General features: G+C 51.1%; 1 protein-coding gene across 1 annotated transcript in view; it reads right to left on the bottom strand.

The window, feature by feature from the left end:
* Nucleotides 1-17,085, bottom strand: part of SLC25A22 (solute carrier family 25 member 22) — a 29,753-nt gene extending 12,668 nt beyond the window's left edge. Inside the window, exons 1-4 of the mRNA XM_059825713.1 lie at nt 16,993-17,085; nt 12,734-12,859; nt 9,295-9,350; nt 3,441-3,531 (exon numbers count right to left, since the gene is read on the bottom strand). Of these exons, the coding sequence (XP_059681696.1) occupies nt 3,441-3,531; nt 9,295-9,350; nt 12,734-12,859; nt 16,993-17,012 (293 nt within the window). The 5' untranslated portion in view covers nt 17,013-17,085. The remainder of the gene's footprint in view (nt 1-3,440; nt 3,532-9,294; nt 9,351-12,733; nt 12,860-16,992) is intronic.
* Between the last annotated feature and the right edge of the window lie 5,934 nt (nt 17,086-23,019).

Here is a 23,019-nt window from a genome sequence, read left to right as displayed (position 1 = left end):
ATCTCCAGACTTAGGGAGATGGGCGCACCAACAATGGCACAAGGTCCCACATGAGGTCCTGCTGCCCCAGTGCTCTACCTCCAGCAGCATCCAAGAGGACGGCCAGGGAAAAGGGAGTCTAGCACAAACCTGCAGTGATACATCCCCAAAATACTCTCCAGCAATTTGCAGCCTGGAGCTTCCTACGCCACAGGTGTTGTTTTCAGCCTGGCCTTTCAAAAAACAGGCTTTATGCCACTTTTTTTTCCCTAGCAGTTTAAAAGCAAGTTCATTTCAACACTAAGTTTTTCAAAGGAAAAATAAAAAACTAATGCACACTAAAAGTTGTTGCGTAACTTGCGGCTATTTTGGGTCATGCTAGATTTGCCACGCTCTCTCTGGACCACACGTGCTTATTCCACTTGCACGTGGAGGACACACTCAGCATATTTTAATCAGCAAATACTGATAGAACATGCACATTTTATCAGACAAGGACCTCCAATTCATACAACACATTTCAAGCAAGACAAGTGCTAGAAGTTTAGCCACAAAGGCATTCAATGTCAAACAGGTCCAGCAGACTTTTGCAGCTCTGAGTCAGAAAAGCACCAGAGCATCCTTTGGGATGCTGCCCTAAGAGCGCAGCACACTATGAATGTATAGCAGATAGTCTGGCTTGTGCAAAAAGGATTTTGATGGAATTGAACCAAGATCTTGGTGGCTCACCATTAAAAACAGCCTTACGCTGAGCCTAACTCCCCCAGCTGCGCTTTACACCATATAACACCTTGACTCTTGCAATTACACATCCAGAAATGAAACCACATTGACAGGGCAGGCAGCTTGAATCTTCACCTAATCCCTGAGCTATTTTGCTGTTCATACCTAGGCTTTGTCTGGAGCTGTGAAATAGGTGGCCCAGCCTTGCTATGGGCTAGCAGGTACGTACCCTGTTCGGCCCTGGGTAGGAGAGGCGTTTGGATTCCAGCACTGCTAATCCTGCCCTGTCTTACAAAGACAACTCGGGAGGAGGGACAGAAGCATCTCAAGGGAGAAACCTGCAGACTGCGAGCAGCTTGGGAAGAGGGAGCAAGAGCAAGGCAAACCCTTGGGGGACACACAGCTTCGTGACTCGATGAAATGGCCCCTCACCATCGCTCCTATTTGCCACGCGCGCTCCAGATGGGAAAAGATCCTGTGAACTGCCAAAGGCAAGGTAGCATGCAAGGACTGCAGCACGGCCAGGCACAACCCCTCCGGCAGGTTACATACTCCGTCCCCAGGCCTGGGATTTCCCTAGCATGGAGGAAAAGGATCCCATGATAAGCAGCTGGCTGCCCTGCAGTTTCTAAGGGTCCTTATCCTCCCTGGTAATGTCATGGCCTTTTCCATCACACCCTGCTCCCCGTGCACTAAGCAAGGTCAAAGCATGCACCGGACCTTCCAGCTAGATCCCAGGTTCATAGCCTATACCAGCCTGCAAGGCATTTTCTTTCCCATCACATCTGGGAGTGACATTTCTAGTTAGAAACACCTTAAACCATCTATCACAGCAGTATCAAGGCTCTGCCTCTCTGTCCAGCTCACGCTGGCTATCCTCACGAGCAGTGCTGACCAGATTTCATTCATCCAAGCCCCCCAGGGTGGCTGAATGAGATGAGTGACCCCGACTCCACATGCTGCCTAGGCTCTTGTCACCTAACTGTGGCCCAACCTTTCTCTTCTCTAAAGGAGTTAAAAATGCTTCGTGTCGAGACACAAAGGCTCCCCACTACCTGAGCGGTATCACACTCCTGCTCCAGGTCACTGTAGTGCCAGTCCCATCAGTGCGTGTGTGTTAGGAGAACAGGGTATCTTATCCTTGGCAAAACCCTCTAGCTCTTTTATTCCGAATCAAGCACATCGTGCTTGTGGAAACGGCTGTATCCCAGTGCCCCAAACACCTCCTCAAAGCCTGCCTCAGCACTGCGAGGCAGACACACACATTTGTCCCGTGAGGAGGTCTTTACATCTCATGGTGCACGAGATCTACTGACAGGCACGTCATGTTTTAACGGCTGAAACATCACAGCAGCGATTGCTCTCACAGAACGCCAAATATGTTGCAATGCTGGTCTGATTCCTTCCGTGCGCCACCTTCTCAGTGGCGGTACAAAGCGTGGCAGCTTGGCAGCCTTTTGTCTCCCCTATACAACCTACTAAGCCCCCACTTCGTAGGTGGTGGCAAAAAAAAAGCTGTGCTCCTGTCTACTGCAGTACGCCAGGGCCCGCCGTGCTGTCTGCTGCAGGGATCAGACCCACCGCTTGGTAGAAGCGAGGAGCAATAAGGACATCATTACCTCCCACTGTCTGAGCAGAGCACAGAAGAGACACTATTTGAAGAGACAGAAAATCACAAACAGCTGCAAGCCCATGAGTCACACAGACGTACGTTGGCTGCTACTTTAAAAGACTCCAGAATGAAAAAAAATTAGGCACATAAAAAAACCCTAGATCCTCAACCTGCGTCAGTCCACAATCTCCACCGAAGTTGTTGAGCCGCTGATCTGCGGCAGCCGAGACTGATGTGGTACGTTATGGGAAGTTGTTAAACCAAGTAATCGTGGCAGAGCTTTGCATTTTCAGGGAGGCTCCACCTCATCACTGCTGATGGGAAGAGTCAGAAAACAGCCTGCTTGGGATATGATCCTAACTGCTGTCACTGAGGACTGGAGACAGTGCCCTTCACTGGCTGTCTCTGGAGAAAGGTCTCGGTCGGAAGGGAGTCACAAGTGCTCTCCAAATTGCAAGGGAAATATCTTGGTGAAGACAGCATTAAATATTCAGGGTCTGGCCCCTCTCAACTGCTCAGCTAGCATCTTATTTCACATTTAATTCACATGAACCAACCCCCACTGGCAAGCTAAACAGATAATTTTATTCCTTCAGCATTTATTTGCAGGTCAGCTGCCGGGCAATGCTGCAAGTGGCCTTTGTCAATTCAGATTCGCCACCTTTCTAAAACTATTTTCAAGCTACAAAAGGATGAGAGGGATGCTAAGTTTGGGGTCTACAGAACTTGACTTGCCATCTGTTCAAGCCAGAAAGAGCGTAACAGCATCCAATAGGACGCTGAGGACAAGGGTCCTCCCAGCAGCTGTCTGAGCAGTGATCGGTGCCATTGGGTTCCTCTCAAATATTCTGCCTACAAATTCTGGATCTGCTAACCTTGGCTTAGATCTGGGACTATTTTTAGAAGCTTGAATAAAAAGCAGTCATCCAGTGGAGTGCTTTTCACTTCCTATTTTAGACGCTACATCCTTAGCCCGAATGTAATCGCCGGCTGAGCTGTTCAAGGTCAACTCATATTTCAGCCGTCACATCACCCCATTCCACCTTTGCCCTGACATCTCACCAGACTTGTCCCAAGAGCCGGTGTCCTTTAAGTTGAACGCAAAAGGTCTGCAGCCCCTACTCACCCGTCTTTGGAGAGGTGATGCCGAAAGAAGTCATTGGCTGCCAGTTTGATAGCCTTTTCTGGTGTCACTAGAGTCAGGTTCACCGCAGCCCCTGGGCAAGGAAAAGAGGAAAAGGCCGTTGGAGAATGAGAACAAAGGAACCGTTAACTGGATCTTTCAGGAATGCGTTGTAACTCCTGCTTGAAACCAAGGACTGATGAAGGAGAGCTCCCAATGCACCAAAGCGGTTTAGAAACATGAAACACCACTGGAAATTAATAGGATTTCCACCTCCCAACACCTTGGGTTTTTGAAAACATCCCCTGATGTGTTTCTACTCCATTTGCAATGTGGTTTTTGTAATTTCTTTAGCTTCACTACTACCTCCCACCATGCATACATGCATCCTCTTCTCTCATCCAAGGATGCATTCCTACGAATCCAGAAGGATGCAGATCAGACCTTCAAGAAAGGAGTACAAGTTGGATTAATAACCAGTCTCAACCCCTTTGCAAATATTTTGTGATGCTGAGAAGGAAAAGTCCCCATGCCCACCTTCCGGCTAGTGTCCCTGCCCCACCACTGCCAAAAGCAGAGCCGCTTTCTTCCCAGGCAGCCCAGAAAAGGCAGAGCCATTGAAAGACCTGGAGCCTGGTTGAAGTCAACTGGCTCATCTGCACAGAAGTCGGTCAGCTCTAGACCGACCCTTGGAGTTAAGTGGCTTCCTTCGTATACCACCGTTGGGTGTCACCCTCAGAATAGTCACCGTTGAAGTGGCTTTTTGTCCACCACAAGCTGCATGTGCAGAAATTCCCCTCCCAGCACCATGGCAAGGCTTGCTGGGGGAGCTGGGGTGTGAACAAGCCTTGGCTCCCCCAGCACCCGCCGGAGCGCCCTTTTGTCAGGAGCAACAAAGAGCAAATCCCCGCATTGTGCCTGCTACAATGAAAGGTCTTCGTGACCTGGCCGGCTGCTGTGAGCCAGGGACACCAGCATTAGTGCAACACAGCGGCTGGGAGGCAGCTTTCAAGCTGCCCTGGGGGAAATGGGGTGAGGGGAGGGCCAGTCCCTTCTCAGCATACTGGGTTTTGCACCATTAGATTAACGCTCCAGAATATTCTCCTCCTTTTAAATCTTATGGCTCAAGGAGTCCTCCAGTAGATGACTGCAAGCTCTCCCCGCCTGCACTGAAGCATACTGAGGTCCAAGCCCTCCCGAGGAGCTTCGCTTCAGACTTGCTAATGGCCTATGAACACCTTTGCAAGGACAAACACGAATACTACGGTATACCTGTTGCATTTATGCCTGCTGTAGAGATTTAACAACTTGTCCCAAAGCTCCGTTTTCCAAAGAGAAGCAGGTGGAGAAGCCTGCACTCCCACTAGGCTCCGAAGACTTGGCGGGGTTCATTTTCAGGAGGTTTGAACACAAGTTGACAGGAGCTATAAGGGCTCAACACACCTAAAGAAAGGCAACTCAGTCCTCTGTTCCTCAGGATGGAGTCCCCTCCCTCCAGAAATTATTAAAGGACTCCTGAATTAGACATGGAAAGACATAGGTTTAGGGGGCTTTGCTCAGATCAGGAAGCAAAGTTGCAACTGGGACTTCTGGGACTGGTACAACTGGGGCCAGGACAAGGGAATCCTTGGCTCCCCATCCTCTGCTCAGAGGACACATCACGCGGGAAATTGCAGCAAGAAAACAGACAGCCTTTGCTGGGCAGGGCTAGGCAGCGCAACACATTTTCCCCCCTTCCGACTATCACGTTCAGATTTTGCAGAAAATATAGAATAACACCGCCTCGAAGCAAGCTAAGCCAATGCATTCATTCCACACTGGCCATGACATCCAACAAATGCCATCATCTTCTACAAGAGCCTAATTATCTAGCCAGGGAGGCGGGCAGCCCTCTCACACTCCTGGGTTTTTGCAAACTTGTAAGTGTACCAACGATTGCGCTGCTTCAGTTTGATGTGCTTCCTACACATCACATCCCCCCGCCATGGCTCTTGCATGTGATGAGAAGCCACCCAGACATGACCCTCATGCTCTACCTCCACCTTTTAATGTCAGCCCTACGAGGATCTACAAAGCAAATCCACACAGCCTGATTGTTAAGTGGAAGTGGCTACCTGTGAAGTGTTTCCTCAAATGCCAAGTTGAAGACAACTTCAAACTCACTCCTAATTGCTGGAAAGTAAAACACCCATACATTACTGACGTGCAGCACGAATAACCATTTCCTTGGGAAAAACAAGGAGAGAGGAAAAAAAAAAAAAAAAGAATAAACGCGCTACTCTAACACCAGTGCAAAGAGTTCATTGAAAGAAAAAACCACAAACTCCAAACCATCAAGCAAGAAAGGTAAGCGAGAAGTACGCTTCCACGTGCTGACCTCCTCCAGGAACCAAGAGGCTTTCACAGCAATTTCTCCTTCAATTGCAAATAAGGTAGAGCGTAAAAACACACAATATACAGAGAAAAGTTAATGAACCTGGGTTTTCTCCTACATCTTTGATATTTTCAGTAAAGCTGCTTAGCAGAGAATGGATAATCCCTGTCCTCAGTAATCCATAACAGCTTCAGTTCACTGGAGGAGGAGAAATGAGACACTTCAACTGCCGGCTGTACGCTTTTCATGGCATTTCCTACCTTTTTACAAAATCTCATAGCTCTTCAGTTCTAGCTAGGCCAATGACTATTTCCCTGATTAAAGCTAAGCCTGGCCTACAGGCAACGCTACGCGTACCAAAAGCAACGACAGACAAACAGAATGCAAAAATAAATTGCAAACATTAAAAAATAGAAAGTCTTTTGAAAAGAAGCACTACGAAGAATGCAATCAAGTAGAAGCAAAACCAGTTGTTTGCCAACTGAAGTTCTAAGTCCCCTCTTCTCACCGAGCCTCGGGTTTTGTCATTAAAAGACATTTCTCATAGAAGCCCTTACGTACCGCCAGCAACCTACATAACAGGGGGATTGAGTCAACCCCAGGGCGGCACTGGTGTATGTGGGAGGTGTTATTAGCAGAGGCCGGGGAAGGCTGCCACACTACTGTAGCTAAACTGCAGCAACCCTCCAAACGTCATCAGCAAAGGGAATTTTCCCAGCCGGATCTAGACCTTCAGCTCCCGCCAGCTAGGCTAAACGGCTGGTCTGCAAACAGCAGTGGGGCTTTCCAGGACGCGTGCTGGGATGTATAGGTGGCTTCTGGATGGACTGTAGCAGGGAGCAGTGAGAACACCTCTCCGAGGTCCCCTTCCACTAGTGTCCACGTGGCCCAGGAGCCCACAGGCAGCATGGAGTCGTTCGCTTGGCATCACGTCTGAAGGCAGCATACCGTCATCCCTTGAGCATAGGGCAGGGCTAGACAGCACTGCTGCTACCGAGATGTTACGGAAAAAACGTGAGAAGAAAACCCTCCTCTTCCTCCCCCAAACAAACCCAACAATCCCTGTAACTTTTAGGAAAGAATTTGAGAGAAACGTTGGGACTGCCTTATAGATCACACAATTTATTACGGGCTACTCATACAGAGCGAGAACTGACTACCCACATGTACACCTTAAGAGATGATTTGCAGAAAAGCATCCTATAAGCTCAAGCCTCTCTCCTGTCCGCACTGAGGAGCTTCGATTCACACGTGAAGGTGACCTGAAGTCACACAGTGGGAATGGCTGTGCCCAAGCAGACCCTTTCTGTCCCCCAACAGAGACCAAGTGCCCTGCAACGACGACTGACGCGCTTGTGACTCCTCCACGGGGCACAGCAGCTGCCACTTTAGCATATTAACATATAATCCTCCCAATTTCAGCTTAAAGGCTGAAAATAAGAGCTTGTGAGTCATACAGCAACTTCTGCTGGGGAGCTGGGACAGATGGAGGGAGCAGGAACCAATCCCACCACCTGATTTCCATCCTCCCCTGTCTGCAAGGCTGAGCCACCTCTTTACCTTCTTCCCAGAAAAGCGCTTGCATTCTTCACGAATCTTGGATGTATTTTACCTGCCCATCCTCTCCCCGAGAGGGAGGGAAGGGCTGTTAACATCAGCTCACAGAACTGAGCGCAGAGGCCAGGACTGCTATATTTGGAGGACTCACCTTTGCACCCTGGCCATGCTGAAATATCTATGAATTGCTGGAAGGAACTGGAGCTATTCACAGAAGTCCTCTCCAAACCCAGCTCCTCATTTAATAGTCAGTGGTGACAAGTAAATTCAAGCCACTGTCAGCTCCCTGAACAGAGCGGGTACAAAATTAGTGGGACGTGGACCAAGCTGACCAGACTCTTTATGGCTGGGAAAAGCAAAAGCTATGCAAAACCCTCTGCACCCTTTGAGATTTCTGCTTGGGAGCGAAAAGTGGCCTGGAGATACACATCCCCTCCACCACCCTACACCTTACAGGACTGAGCTGTCTCTCTCAAAAGCCCTGATGGGTCCTACAGTCTCCCCTGTAAGTTTGCAGGAACAACTTCTTCCTTCTGCTCCCCAGCAAGCAGCCTGCCACTGCGTATTTACAGCCAAAGTTAATGCAGCCTCAGTTCCTGGCTGGGAACACAGAAGCAGCCAGCTTCTGGGAAAAATCAAGGGGGAACGCGTCACCGCTAGCATTGAAGATGGAGCTTGCCAGGGTTCCTCGGGGTTATTTGTCTCATTGCCTGCTCCCAGGAAAGCTGGTGCGAAGCAACCAATCCATCCCCGGCATCCACCCCACTCCCCTGAAACGCCCACCAGCAAGTTGGGCAAGAGACGCTGCCTCAACAGCCAGCGCCTGCTCCCAGGATGGCCGGCCGCAGCGTCTCCGTTCCCTTAGGAGCTATGGAAGAAGTGGCAAGAGACGCTACTGCTGCCAACAGCAAGGCGCCAGCATCTCCGGACTCCGGCTTGAAAAAACAAAGAGCAAGGACTCACTTAATCAAAGCAGTACTTTAATCACGCTTTATCAGTGAATGAGTGCCACAAAAGAATGCTATCTGAACGCCTCGGAGATAAAAACTGCCTATTCAGGCAATTGAATACCAGTATAGAAAATGAACCAGAGTTCAGTGTCAGCTAAGCCAGCTAGACTGTGCCAAAAGCCAAGAAGGTATTCCACATTTTCCTCTGCTGCAAGTCACGTCAGAATTTGGCCTGCTGTTCCTCTCTCTTCAAAAATCTTTAAAAACTTTCAAGGATTTTGTGTTTAAACTCAAAAAGGTATAATGTCAACTGAGGAACTCACTGCTGCAACGGACAGCCTAAGCCAAGGAGCCAGGAGATTTCTAGTAGGTTAGCACAGGACCAAACGGCTGAAGCTCCACCATGAGCCAACCACTGATTTTCTTACCACCCCAAGGGAGTTTTTTCTGGGGGCAGGTTATTTTTAATTTTATTTTTATTTGCAGCTTGTCTCGGGCATGCTTCAGAGACAGCTAGTTTTGGAGACAAGCTACCAACTAGATGGGACAGCAGTCCTGGCCACATTGGAGGTGGGCTTTGACGTAAATTCAATCGTCAACCACAAAGTAAGACACTTCAAGAGGTTTGACTGCCCCTCTGACAGAAGTTACCATGCCCAAGCTGGGAAACACACACATACAGTCCTGAAACAAAGTCCAGCAGCTTCACTTAAACTGCTAGTAAAGGTGAACTTCAGTAAACGGTAAGGTTTAACCCCAAAACAGCCACGGCGAGGACTCAAGCCCTCAATGGTGCAGACCTGAGCAGACAGTGGCGCGGAGGAGTTTATTTTCAGAAACAGCTGCATTTTTCAACATCTTAGGCTATTGCTAGGTTATTGCTTTATAAGCCAGAGAATATAGGCTTTTCCTCCCACTTACGCACCAGTGCTTCCAAGGCAAAAACCTGCGCCGTGCCTGACTCAGCTTTACTTACCTCTGTACATGCCAAAGTAGCCTTCCGACCGAATTGTTTTAATGAGGCAGTCAGACCTGCAAACAAAACAGAGAGAGATAAACCACAGGAGCTCAAAGGTGGGTGAGGGCAGAGAAAAACAAAACAAATCTCTCGGAGTGGTTTTCATTTCTGATCTGTCAGCAAAACCCTGAGCCGAGAAGGGAACCGCGTCAGCCGCTGAATGCGCCATTGTTCAAGCCCGAGTCCAATTTCAGCCCCTAATTCACAGGGGCTTTGAAACCTCCGGCTCACCCCGCACGCGCTGTCTGCTTTCTAGAAACACAAAAGGGAAAAGTGTCACTGCAAGGGCTGTTTATCCAGGGTCCCCTGTGGCAAATGCGCATGAGATGCTCTAACAAGCAGATCCCCACGCACATGTTTTTAAATCCAGCTCTGGAAGGGAAAATAAGGGGGGCCAAAACCCCCAGTGCTAACTTGCTTGAGTTACTCCGTGAAATTCGACACAAGGCACACAAACACTAGATGACCCGAACGCTCAGTCATCTGTGACCTCCCACACAGATTAAAGCACTTACTTTTAACACATCAGGTCCCACAGCAGGCTGCGAGCACTCAGGCTCTCACCCTGGGAAGAGAGCGGCAGGATGCCGCGGAGGTCTGCTCCAAGGGGAAAACTGTCGCCTTCTTTGTTTCAACTACATTTACTGCAAATGGGAAAACTGTGCAGAGCACTGGAATAGCTCAAAGCCTTTCGAAGGCACAGATACGCACCTAACGAACCCAGAGGCGCAGTTCAGAAAGGCAGAGCAGATCCCCTGGCAGTTTCCCTCGCTGGACCACGGCTGCACGAAGCCCGGGCGCTGGCTGAAGGTTGCTTTGGGGTCTTTGGGAAGGGATGGGTACTTGCCATGGCCATAGGGGAAGGGAGAGGTGCACATGCATGCGTGCGGACATAATTAAGGAACAAAAGGCTCTTTTAAGTAGTAATAAGGGAAGTGTAGCTGATGAAAATAGGAATACATTTCTAAGGGATTTGGCAACACAAGGAGTAAACTTCATCTCTGCTCTGTAGTAGTGCTGAGGTGGGAGAGAAGGAAATACAGAGTTCCCTGGAGGGCTTTATGGGTCAAGACTCTTCTGGGGTACCCCGTGTTATTTGTGAAAAGCCCATCCTGCATTGCTGCCAGTCGTGGCAACGAGTTTACCCACTCTGCTGGGACTCCCTGCACCCTTCGGGACCCTGTCTTTCACACACCCCACCCCAGCTCCTGCAGCTTTCACGCACTCATCCGTTCTTGGGAGCAGCCCCCCCAACACATTTGCAAGCCCCAAAAATCTCAGGGCACCTTTGTCCTATCCCCCCCCATCAAGCTCTTCCACCGCAATGGTGGAGAGGCAAGGCATTTTCCCCAACTCAGCGGTGCTGCTTTGAACAAGCCGCGGCAGAGAGGGGAGTGGGAAAAGCGGCTCCCCACCACGCTCACGCAGCCCTGCTGCCTCACCGTAAGGTTTGCACGTCACTCCCAGGCCCTCAAGCTGCAGCAGAGCAAGACAGAGCCAAGGGCATGCCCAGCTCCTTTCTCTCCCTGGAAAGGGAGCCAACAGCCAACTAAAATTATACATAACATACCTGGGGCAGCGCAGCTCAAAAGCCCAGCTCTCTCCAGCCCTCAGGGCTGCTCCAAAGTGTCTTTGGCTCTTTCAAGGGAAAGGCTCCCCTGATGCCAAAGGTCTCTCGAGCTGAGCAGAAGTCAGGCATGCTGTCTTAAAGCAAGACAGCCAAAATTTTAAATGAATTTGCTGCCTTCCTGGGTGTTCAGCAGACACCTTTGAGATCTGGTATCGATGGGCATACAGTATTTCCTGAAAAACAAGCCCCTGCAACTGAGGAGCTCAGACAAGCCCTCCCAAATCCCTAGCTAACACAAGGGTGTCTCTGAAAACGTGCTCCATGCACGGTAACAGCATCCTCTTAGTGCCTTTCCCTTGCTTGCTTAGGTAGGACATAGGATGGCCTGATGTTATCTAAAGGATGTGTTATCCCCATTAATTCCTTGTCTCTGCTGGCCCCTCGGCCCCCAAAAGACCCTTTCACTTATCCCCATCGGCCCAAGCTCGCTTTCCCTACAGCTGCTGCCAATGCCAGAGGAACACCTCCAGCATTACTCATTCACATCCAGGCTTTGTCGCCAACTCTTAGGAGGAGCCAGCTCAAATATACAGGGTAAATCCTGTGTATTCCTTAGCGGTGCCTCATCCCACAACAATTCCTGGCTACGGAGCAGATCTGCACTCGACTGCTGGAGGTTAAAATCCTCTCTCCTACTGAGCTCCCCTCCAGAGATGAGGCATCCTGGCATGCAGTCCCAAGGGGAGCCTACAAATCCTCCATCCTGCCCGAACTCCTGTTGCTGTTGCCTACCAGGTCAGGGGGAGAAGCGATCCTCAGGGAGGAGAAGCAATCCGCAGCCGCGGCAGGAGCGGGACACAACAAAGAGGAGAGGATAGGCAAGACAAGAGGCCACGTCCTGCCAGCACGCCTGGGCACATAAACAACGCAGGGAGCGGAGAGCGCTGTAACTGTCAAGGGAAGCATCAGTCTGCCGTGGCATGCCAGAGCCTACAACCTAAACTCACGCATAATTACATCTCATCAGCTAGAACAAGGAGGCCCGGAGAGTAAAACCATCAACGTACAGAGTATTTCATCTTAGGACACACATCATCAGTCCCAGTCCCTTCTCCCCGCTCAATGACACCAGTACTTTTGGAAAACTAAGGCCTGACTCTGGTTCCTAGGACAAAACATCTTGTGCTGAGTGTGGTGCACATTCCCACAGCAGATACACAGCCCTAAGCATCCCACACAAATCCCAGCTGAATTTGGTGGGCTGGATATATTCATGCCTTCTTTTCCTACAGCCTGCGGCACTTCATTCTTTTGGACATAGGACTGCTAGGGTAACTACAGCATGTGGCAACCTGTGATCCTTCAAAAGGTCTGCATGCAGTGCTCTAGACTGGGAATGGGTGACTGCTTTCCTCTTTTTAAAACTGACACAGCAAAGGAAGGGATAGTAACCTTCAATATGAGAGTCACGGAAACAGAAGAGAGGCAGAAATTCCCTCACGCACCTAATTGTGGCCCAGCAGAGAATGAAACAGGGCTCCTTGTGTTTTGGTCCTGAGCCCTGACAGCAGCGAACACGCTGCTCCCAAGCAAGGGATGCAAACAGAGGTGCCCTCTGCAGAGATCTCGCATGCTGGGCTCAGCAGCCTGAAGAGCTGCTTTATTTGCTTTATCTGCTCTAGCACAGCTTAGTTCAAGATTGTCCCCTGGCTTTTCTGGGGACAGCCCAGTTCCTAGAAATGCTGAAGTCACCTGAAAGAGGTAACAAAGTGGAAGGACTCCCCACCGAAAGCCCCGGAGGATGCTGCTGGTGCGGGCGGTACTCACATGCTGGTGTACATCCGCTGGCCATTCTGCTGGTTCTGCAGGCGAGTTTTTGCCAGGTCAATGGGAAATACACAGGTGACCCCGATCAGCCCAGCTATCCCTCCATTGATCAGCTTGGCAGGTAAACTGTAAAGGGATGAGATGCAGAGAAACACATGTCTTAGCACTAGGATAACGTCAGGGGAGGGAAAGAGGAAAGAATGGAGCTCTTTTGCATGACCAGAGTTAACGCAACGCTGTGCAACAAGGCTCTCCCCCGCCCCAGCACGAAGGGAGCTCTGCCTCAAGGCAAAGCTTGGCCCTTGTTGTACACACAGAGGAGGAGGGGAAAGCAGCACATAGCATCAGGACAAACTGCTGATGAGCGGAATGGAGCCAAACAGCTAAGCCACACATCGCTAAGAGCAAGGAAAAACCCCGTTCCCCAGGACCCAAGGGTTTCTGTTGTCCCTAGAGGAGAAAAGACAGAGCGCTGGACCATCTACCACATGGACAGACTTCAGTTAGGGTCTGATGGCATCCAAGACAGCAGGTCTACTGGCGAATACTTTTCAGCACCGCAACCGTGACATGTCAGCTGCTACCATCATGTGGGAACAAGCCCAGCAGAAGCACCCAGCTGGCAGCTGAGGAGCAGACGGTTGCAGCTCCAGGAAAGTGTTTCCAGCCCACCGCCCGGGGCGAGGGGAACACACACAAACCAATAGTCTGGCGAAACCACCAAACTGGCAGCCTGCACGGCCGCAGATGCAGAGATGTGAGCTCATACCTCTTGGGGAAATCAAAACCTGGCTGGCTGCACGCGCTTCCAAAACGCGGGGCTTTTTCCGCTCTCCTTTGTGTTCCCACAGGGAATTCTTGCAAGTGGTGCTGAGTGAAAGCCACATCAGCTAAACATGGGTTCCCAGTAAATTCAATTACAAAAAATGTCCGGCACTTATATGCTCAATAAACCGCTACACACAGAGAGTAAGGAAGCCTATTTGAGTCAGCTCCCTCCAATAAAGCACAGGATACGGCTCCCTGAATACAGGATGTTTCGGATATTAAACTGACGGCTGACAGCAGTCCTAGATTGCAGCTGGGTGAGCAGGGAGGCTGAGTCCTCCCACGGTGGAACGGGCATGCTGCCTTTCACGACGGTGACATGATGCTCTGGATGGGGGCACAGACTGCATTACCCACTGGAAGCAGCAGCGGTGAGGCTGGCCATGGCATGGTGGGGTGAAGCTCTGCAAACACGTTCCCCCCCCAGCAGTGTTGCAGAGCACTCTGCATCGAGGGGCAATTGCAGGGACGATCAATAATGGGCCATGCTGAAAGAGCTGCCTCTCAGCTCCAGGTTCAAGGGAAAGGCAGGATATGGAGACTCAAGGTTTCAACTTGAGGTCTCCCTGGGGGACGCAGACAAGAGAGGGGTAGAAAAAAAATAAAAGTTTTTGCCCACAAGTGCTAAACATGACCTTGACACTCCAGGAAACTCCTTTCAGCCTCTGCTCTCCTGCAGCCAGAGCTCCTTCCTCCTCAACACCCGCACCAATACAACACCCCCCCCAAAAACCAACACACACACGCAGCCCCAGGGCTGGCACAGCTGGAAGAAGAGGTGCCAAGGACAGGCAGACAGACCTGAGCTCAGCCCACATCCCCAAACAAGACAGTGCTGACCGAGATTAGATCAAGCGTAGCACGTTAGGAAGGCAGGCCCAAATCAGTGCATGAGCTCAGCGCAGGGCCAGACTGCAAGATCTCACCAGCTCGAGACTCTGTTGCCTCAGGGATCTTTGCACCACAGTTTGAGAAGGGAATAGATTTGCCTGCAAACTCCTACGCTCAACTTGTTCTCAGGACATGGGAAAATTCCAAACAGTAAGCTTCACATCATGGCGCTCTCCTTATTTAACCCATAGTCACACTGAAAGAGGAGGTTAGAGACCAGATAAAAGCATGTCAAGATGGAGGCACCACTGGGAAGGAGGGTGTTGCAACGTATCAACCTCCCCAAATTCAGCTGCGAAGTCACTGCTGGCAGGTCGCAGACTTCAAGGCACAACCAGTGCCCGTTTCCAGCACTGTCATCGCTTCCCTAAGTGTCCCTGAAAGAGCCGGGGCAGGCAGACACTTGCCTCTCTCAGCCTGTTCCAACAGTGAAATCATCACATGGTTTATATCAGATGGGAGTGAGATAGAGACACGTGGCAAACATCTTGCCTGTAAGATGGCACCGTAAGTGCAAAAGATTCCCCAGTTTCAGCGCAGACCCCAGCAATAAAGGGGAATAGTCTGATGTGCCTGGACAAGCCAAAAATTTGGGCAATGTGGGCTGCAGAGAGCCTCTCACTCTGTTTGTGGGCGAGAAACCCTTGCTCAACACTCCCATCGCACCTGAATCCAACCATCCAGGTTCCCCCACGCGCACTTTGGAGGGAGACTGGTACGGATGGACTATGCGGCAGTATCCGGCGAGACGCTGAGATCAAGTTCCACATGCACTGCTGCAGAAATGCAATGCCCTTGATCCCACCTTGCAGCAAACCGCTGCTGTGGATTTTAGTCTTTCGGTATCAATCTCGTTTTGCTAAGGGGTGACATATGCATGCTGCAAGGGAAGAGAGGTTCAGTAGATCCTCCAAGCTTAAGCAGATCTTCTTGGCTTGGTTGCCTGTGACCGCTGCAGACCTGTGGTCGCATAGATGGGAGAGATGACCTCAGCAGGAAAGGTGAGGGATTTGGGGCACAGAGAAGAACCTGAGACAGAGGGCACTGCACCCGAATCAAAAGCTGTTTCCCTTGCGACTAAGTCATCCCACTTTTCACCTCAGTGCTCTCTGCTCTCTCATGGGATGAGAATGTGCCTGGTCTCTGTCCTATTTAGCTTCTGCACAGCTACTGCCTCTCACTACCTAGGTGCGCCGGGCTTAGTGAAACGGGGACAACACAGGCTAGCATACAAATAAAGCCATTTGCTCAGTTTAACCCGAGAAGGGATAGAAAGCGGTTCTCCTAGTGCTCCTCCTCAGCCCTGTAGCTATCAAGCTCCTGTCCACGCTGCGCACTGGAGGGGCTGAGGAAGATCTTCGAGGACGCGTCTCCCCTTCCTTCAAAATACCAAGCTTCAAATGACCACAGATATCTGGACCTTTTGCTCTGCTATCAGGGACATACACCCGTCAGGCTCCATGGAGGTGAATCTCAGCGTGCCCTTCATGGGTGTAAGAGAAGAGAGTGCCAAGTGCTCTCCAAATTGGGTCACTGATGCTGGGCAAACCTAGGCATGTAAACACTCCACAATGCTGTCTTGTTATCAGCACAGCTCAGGACTGGTTTCATTTGCAGAAGGCAGGCGGGCAGGAAGATATCCTAATCATGGCAAACACTAAGAAGGGGCAGCCCTCTTGCCTGTAGCATTTAGGCATTGCCAAGTCCTGGCCCTCTGTCAGGAGGTTTCATTCACCCGCTGACCCCTCCTGTCCTGAGCTGGTAACCTGAAAAATTAGATGTTAGAAGAGGAGCACAAAAAACCCCACAGGAATCCCACAGCATGTAGGGCTCATTTATCTGGGGCAACTTCACAAGCAGCAGAAAGTTAAAGCCACGTGCAGGACTGTGCAGATCCATCTGACACAGCTCTTAGGAAGCTAAGGGTACAACTGTATCTTTCCAGAAAACACATCCCTATTCATTTCCAGGGAGGACTCAAATCTAGGCTTTGCACATGCCAGGACCAACACTCTTAAGTTCCTGCTGTGCACTTAAGTGTCACTAATTATTGTTGGTACTTCATGTTCCTGCAATCACTCAAGCATTGACTGGCTTTAGAGGAAGAGCACGAGGCTGCATCTACGTGGACTTTGTAATTACAAGCCCCGCATCCTCGGCTGGTCAAGGAGCTGGCTTTGCTCCCTTGAAGTCAGCGAGCTGAAGTCAGCAGGTCAAGCTGACCTTTGAAAGAGGAAGCAAAAAGGAACAGACTTGTGGAGGGTAAAAAGCAGAGGGCAGAAAGAAAAAGGCAGTGAGAAAAAAGAACTGAAGAATGCAGAGATGTGACAACATGGCAAAGACAGAAAATAAGAGAAGGCTGAAAAAAAGGAGGTAAGAAAGGAGCAGAGAAGGAATCAGAACTGTTTAAGGGCAGAAGAGATGATCAGGTGATTTCCTCCAACCTCCTGTATCACACAAGGGATTAAGTTTGAAAGACTTTAAAAGAAAAATCTAAAGCACAACCAACAATTCAAAAATTTTTTTAAAAAAAAAGTTACCTGATCTGTTTATCAGCCATTTAATTCAAACTTGATCTTGTTAAGAAATGAATCTGTTCCTTCAAATCGTTCCTTGATTTCTTTTTCAGTCACTTCTTTTTCACTTCAGTTTCTTCCTGGGAAAGGAGAGAAAGACACCAAGGAGACAAAGTTGAGACACTTACACTCTTCCTGAAGCTCAGGTCCTGCTGGGCAGGCTGCAGGATGAGGCCAGCCGGGGAACGGGTGACTTAAGGGAACACCTGGTGTCCTCAGAGAGGATACTGAGCTCCAGAAGGAGCCTTATAAATGTGTGTGTGTGCGTATATAAATATACAAGCACGTGCGGAGGGAAGAGCTGCCAGAGTCATCAGGCTCCAGCAGCATGTGAGGAAGGGCAGCAGCCACGCGGTGCATGAGCTCTGCCCAGCATCCAGGAGAACAGTACCCCTCACAGCTCTCTCCGACTCCAGGGAGCGTTTCACACTGCACCAAGTGGACCTGCAACCTTCTGCAGGTCCACCCAGCCGCCCCAAGACAATCACGTGCCACCGCGAGATCCGTTCAGCACTTCCCTCCAACACATGTGTGCTGTTTCTAAAGGACGGTCTTCAAAAACCCTCTCCTCCAGTCGTTACAATCCTTCCTCCATTTCCCAGCCCAAATGGACAGTCCTTGCTCAGTCTTGTGCCAACATTGCCTTTTAAGTCGTGCCTCTCCCTCCCCAAGCTATTGATGTGACTTTGCCCTTTGGACCACTCCTTTCAGCTCAGTGCCTACTGGCACAGCACTGAAGCTCCACATCTGTAGGAAACGGTTCTCTTTAAAGACTCCTAATTGCTACTGTTTAACGAGAGCTGGCAGAAGTCACCACAAAAAGAAAGCTGGACACCGGAGAAAATTTCAGAAGCGGCCACAACCTTCAGCTTTCCGGAGGTGTCCTTGTCTCCCCATCACCTCCAACCTGGGAATGAGGTGCCCCATACTTTCATCAGGCATCTCAGCAGCACTCAGCCTCTCTCTTCCCTCTCCCCTTCCCGCTGCCACCTGGGTGGCGGAGCCAGAAGCAGAGGAGATATCTTCGCCCTTTGCCTCTGGAATGAAATTTGCCCCTTAACTGCAGATTTCCTAAGCCACACAGAATCGTGCATCCAAGAAGGTGGCTTTCAGGCTGACACTTCTGCTCTGGAGATACCACCCGAGGGACAGAGGCATTCCTGAGAATAAAAGGTCCCTGAAAGTGTAAAGAGCTGGTGATGGTGCAAACAGGTACGGGAAGGAGAGGGGGTGAGGTTACACACAGTTCAGCACGGACCTGCTCCCCTCCCTGTTACACCACGTGCCAAGGACAGGGCAGCATGAAAGCATTTGCACAGTCCCACGCTCCGACGAGACAAGACTAGAACTGCCTTTTCTGGAGTCCCACATTCAGCCAAAGCCACGAGAGACCAGCACACGGAGCTCACCAAGGAAAGGGGCTCCTCTCCAAAACATGGCACACGAACCTCACCCACTACACTACACCATTACACCTTCCATCCCGTCTGTGACCCCTCTTCAGGCAGTTTACCTGATCCCAACTAATCCGGGGAAGCAGACCTTAAAAGTCTCCAGCTCAGCTAAGTCTGCACTTTCCAAGTGAAAATCGCTTACACCTTTCGCTGCGTGTGCTTTCCTATGCATGTCCATAAGAGTAGTTTGTTTCAGGTTAATCTAATTCTCTACCAATTTAACCATAAGATGAAAATACAAAAATATAGGGAGAGCAGTTGCTGAAAGCCTGTAACCCTGGCATAAACAAGCCCTAACCATGAAAACTCACTTGATAACGTCTATACCCTCAATGAGATATTTCTGTTTATTGAGGCAGCAGCTCCGACAAAATACACGCACCGAGTGGTCCTGACACCCCAACTCCAAGCTCCGGCAAACTCCCCCCTTGTTGCCCCTGCTGCACCCTTCCCTGCAGAGGGGCACCCAGGAGGCCAGGCACCCATGGCGAAGGGCAACGCAAGACAACAAGGCTGCTAATATTCCCCACTGACGGGTAGCTGAAAGAGTCAGAGAGCGAGATGGACACGCAAAGGTATCACAGGGCTGTTTCTTACCTGCTGACACAAGTAGGGTGATGGAGGTGGGAGAAGATGCTCTGATGGAGGTGGGAGAAGATGCTCCCACACCAAGAGGGACTTGGGACAGCTGGGTTTAGCTCTCTCCTCCCTTTTTTTTTTTTCTCCTTTCGACTTTTGGCTTCAGCTCTCCAGTAACCACAGAGCCCTCTGCCGCTGTCTGACCCAGCTGGAAAACTGCTGCCGCTTCCCACCAGGGAACAGATGCTCCCGCTGCAGCTGCACAGCGGGAAGGGATAAAAAACAATCTTCCCGGGTTTAAAACCACCCGAAGTTACAGATTGCCTTGGTGCTGGCTGTACGGCCAGCAAATGCCAGGACTAGTATCATCTCCCCTAACAAAAGCTACTCAACTCATGGACGAGCGAGGAGAAGCGAACGATGCGATTATTTTACAGCAGACACCAGCGCTTGGTAACTGTTTATACAGCACCTGGCACAGCGGAAGCCCGAATGTCCGTGGCCAGGGAATTTTAATGCATTAAGGGATTTTAACGCACTGAAGTGGAAAGCTTATTTGAGCTGTTTGTTTTAAACAGAGCCTCAGCGAATGACCATTTGCAAAACAAACCCAAAGTCACCGCAAACTCTATCTGAGCGCTTTGCTGTAATTTACAGAACTCCCCGAGTCCCTTAAAAGATGGTGAATGATGAAGCATCCAGCACCCTGGCCGGGGAGTTCCTGGGGAGAGCCAGACCCCGGTCCCTCCCAGGGCAGCAAAATAGCTGCTGCAGTCCTACAGTGTGAGACGAGGGAAAAAACAGGCTGGGAAGAGAATGCCAGTAGTTTTACAGGATATTTAAACAACATTATACATCTAACCTAGAAAGAAAAGAGATTAAGTAAAGACCTAGACCTAAGTATATCTCCCCAGGAACACAGTGCTCTCGGAAGCTCAAAAATGCAAACAAAAACAGGCAAGCAAAGCTTCTGCAAGCAAGCAGGGGTGTAGCTCCAGGGCTTCCTACAGGAGCAGGGCTCGCATCTTCCCGGGAAACCTCCCATCAGCACCTGCATTGGGGCAGCAGACAAGCCAGCAGCACCAAAAAGGTGGCGATGCCTCAGAAAGCCTTTGTGTCGTTAAACTTCACGGCCAGGCGGACAACGATGCTGCTGGAACCGGGAACCTGCATGGCAGGAGGAGCAGAGGAGCCAGGAGGAAAACTGGTAGCGGGTGAGGAAACAAGAGTCACCAGAGACCCACCTCAAAGCCAAAGAGGCTGAGCAGCCGTCACAGAAGGGGGGTCCTAAAATCAAACATCCCGTAATTAAGAGAGCGAGAGCTGCGCAGGCGATGAATTATGTGGCGTTAATTCCTTCCTAGAGTGCTATTAACACAGCTGGACATGGATTAATGCCCCATTACTCGCACACTGGGACATCCCTTCTACATTTATTAAAATGATCAAGCAAATTAGTTTCAGAGTGACACGCACACCGCAGCACGGGGAATCGCCTCCATGTTAGACAGAGAAGCGGTGCAAACGGCCCGAAGCTCACACTACCATGCGTAGATAGCCCAAGAGCCTCAGCCCAGCCTCTCCCTTTTCCCAGCTCCCAAAATCCAACTCCAGAGAGCAAGAGAGCAGCCAGACTGGGGGTACCACAATGCAAACCCAGCCAGCTTTGGATGTATCTGGTCCTCACAGCCTCAGCCGCCGGCAAAATGGTGCTATTTTGCTCCCCTGCCTTGCCACACACCCTCATCCACCTACGCTACCCTGATGGTGAGGTTTTCTCCAGGATGGCCAACCTTTGCATACTGCAGACCTGCTGCGCTCCCGATCAGGCTGGGGCACAGGGCTGGACTCTCAACCTTCAGTTCTCGCCTTATCACCTAAAGGAAAAGTGCTTACCAGAGAAATCACAGCCCAGCCTGGGGCACGGAGGGGAGCACACAGCCTCATCACACGCCACGTGTGCTGTTGGCACGCTTGGATGGAGAGACAGGCACCAAACATCTCCACAAGCCGAGACATCACGGGAGAAGAAACAGGTTAAGCTTACCCACACCTCTTTGACCACGCTCATCAGGTTTATTGCCATCGCACCGCCCTATAAGTGTGGGTTGCCACCTCTACCCCCAGATGCCACTGCTCTGCCCACAGTCTGACCCTGGGGGTCCCCACAGCTCAGCACCCTCCTTCTTGTCCTGCTCTCCCTCTGCCAGAGCCACCGCTGGCATCCTCCAAGCCAGCCACAGGCTCCCAGTCCACCAGCTCCCCCAGTCCTGCCAGCAGCCCCCCCACAGAGGCCAGCTCTTGGCTTCTGCCCTCCAGCAGCCCTCCCATTCCCAGGCTCTCCCCTCCCCGGCAGCCCTGCTCAGAGCGCAGCTTCTTGGCCGCAGGCTGTCAGACACGCCGATTTATCTGAGCGCACGCAGGCTGCCGTTTTGACAGAAGATCTTTAGCCAACGTCAGCTGGCGCCGTGGCCGAAGGAAGCGATCCCGTCCTCTCCCTACACCCGAACGTGTGTTCCCATCCCCGCTTTCATGCCAGCACAAACATTTGTGCAGGGCAGTCAGGCAGGGATGAGACAGAACTGGAGGCCAGCACATGCTGGAGCTGTCACAGAAAGCAAACATTCAAACTACAACCTTGACTTGAAAATAAACAGCAGAAGGGGAAGACAGGACTCCCTTCTGCATATTTTCATTTGTCTTGAGAGCAGACAAACTCAGTGCCCCATCCAGAGAAGCCGACATCAAGAAGCAGGGCTCAGGGGGTGAGAGGAGGTAGCAAAGCCGTGCCAGCATCCACTGTGTCGAGAGGACACAGCCATGCGACCGCTCACAGTCAGAGAAGCGGAGGGGGGGAAGCAATCAGCAACTAGTAGCTGCTGGGAGAGGAGAAACCCTCTGGCATCAGCACACCACTTTCCTTCACAGCACAAACACATGTGAAGGTGTGGACACCCTGCCAAGTTTTGCTAGCGACCGAAGAAAAGCTGCCATCGCAACGATAAGGTTTAAGAAGTGCAAACTGAACTGCAAATACTTCCTGAGAGGAGCTGCTTTCTAGATGCGTGCTGGGCAAAAAGCGCACAAGGGATTCGGCACCAGGAAATCTCACCCAGGGAGAAGCTGTCGACCTGGCTCTCGCCTGCTCTGGTCATTTTGGGATAGAGGGGATGGAAGACATCGGTGGCAGTTTCATCTCTGCTGCTCGCTTGCCCTTAGGCTCTCAAAAGCAGGGACTGCCATGAATTTCCATGCAGCACCAGGCAGGGCATTAGTCCTCAATAAAACAAAGCAGCTCTCGAACACGCTGGTGGACGCTCCCCCACTGACACAGACTGTCACCTCTCCGTCTGCGCAGCAGGAACAACGTGGCCCCTTCGTACTATTCTGCCACCAGGCAGAAGCCCGGGGACTGCAGACGCAAACTCACCTGCCTTGCGGTCAGCGGCCAACTGTTCTCCTACGATGCTGGGCTTTGAAAGCACCGAGCCCAGGGCAGGTCCCCCCTCTGCCTCAGGTGAAAAAAGGCCAAAGTCCCAGCGGGGAGGTGCCACGCCGCCTGCCTGCACCATTGGCTGCTCACACCCCCATGGGGACAGGCTCAGTGGCACAGCGCCCGCTTGGCTCGTGAGACAGCAGGGATGCTGAGCCCTTAGCACACAGGGCGCTCGCTCCTCCTTCCCAACAGAGCCCTCAGCTCCTGCAGCCCCTTCCGTCCTCCGTGACTTACCTCTGCCTTGTGCGCCTTCCCTCCCGCTGGCTGCTCGGGGTGGGTGTCCCCCAGCACCCTCCTGTCTACAGCCAAAAATGCCAGAGCACGTTCGCAGTGAAAACAGTCAGGCTGGCACCCTTGCAAAACAGCAGGCAAACTTTGCCCCCGTATCTGGCCTCCACGCTCCTTGCAAACTGGGCTGAGACTGGGGAGCATCAACATCTCCATGCTGCAAGACCTTGTGAT

Source organism: Gavia stellata, chromosome 17 (assembly GCF_030936135.1).
Source record: "Gavia stellata isolate bGavSte3 chromosome 17, bGavSte3.hap2, whole genome shotgun sequence".
In the NCBI taxonomy this organism is placed as follows: Eukaryota; Metazoa; Chordata; class Aves; order Gaviiformes; family Gaviidae; genus Gavia; species Gavia stellata.
Note: the sequence above shows the minus strand (reverse complement) of the source record. Positions and strands in the feature narration are given on the sequence as shown.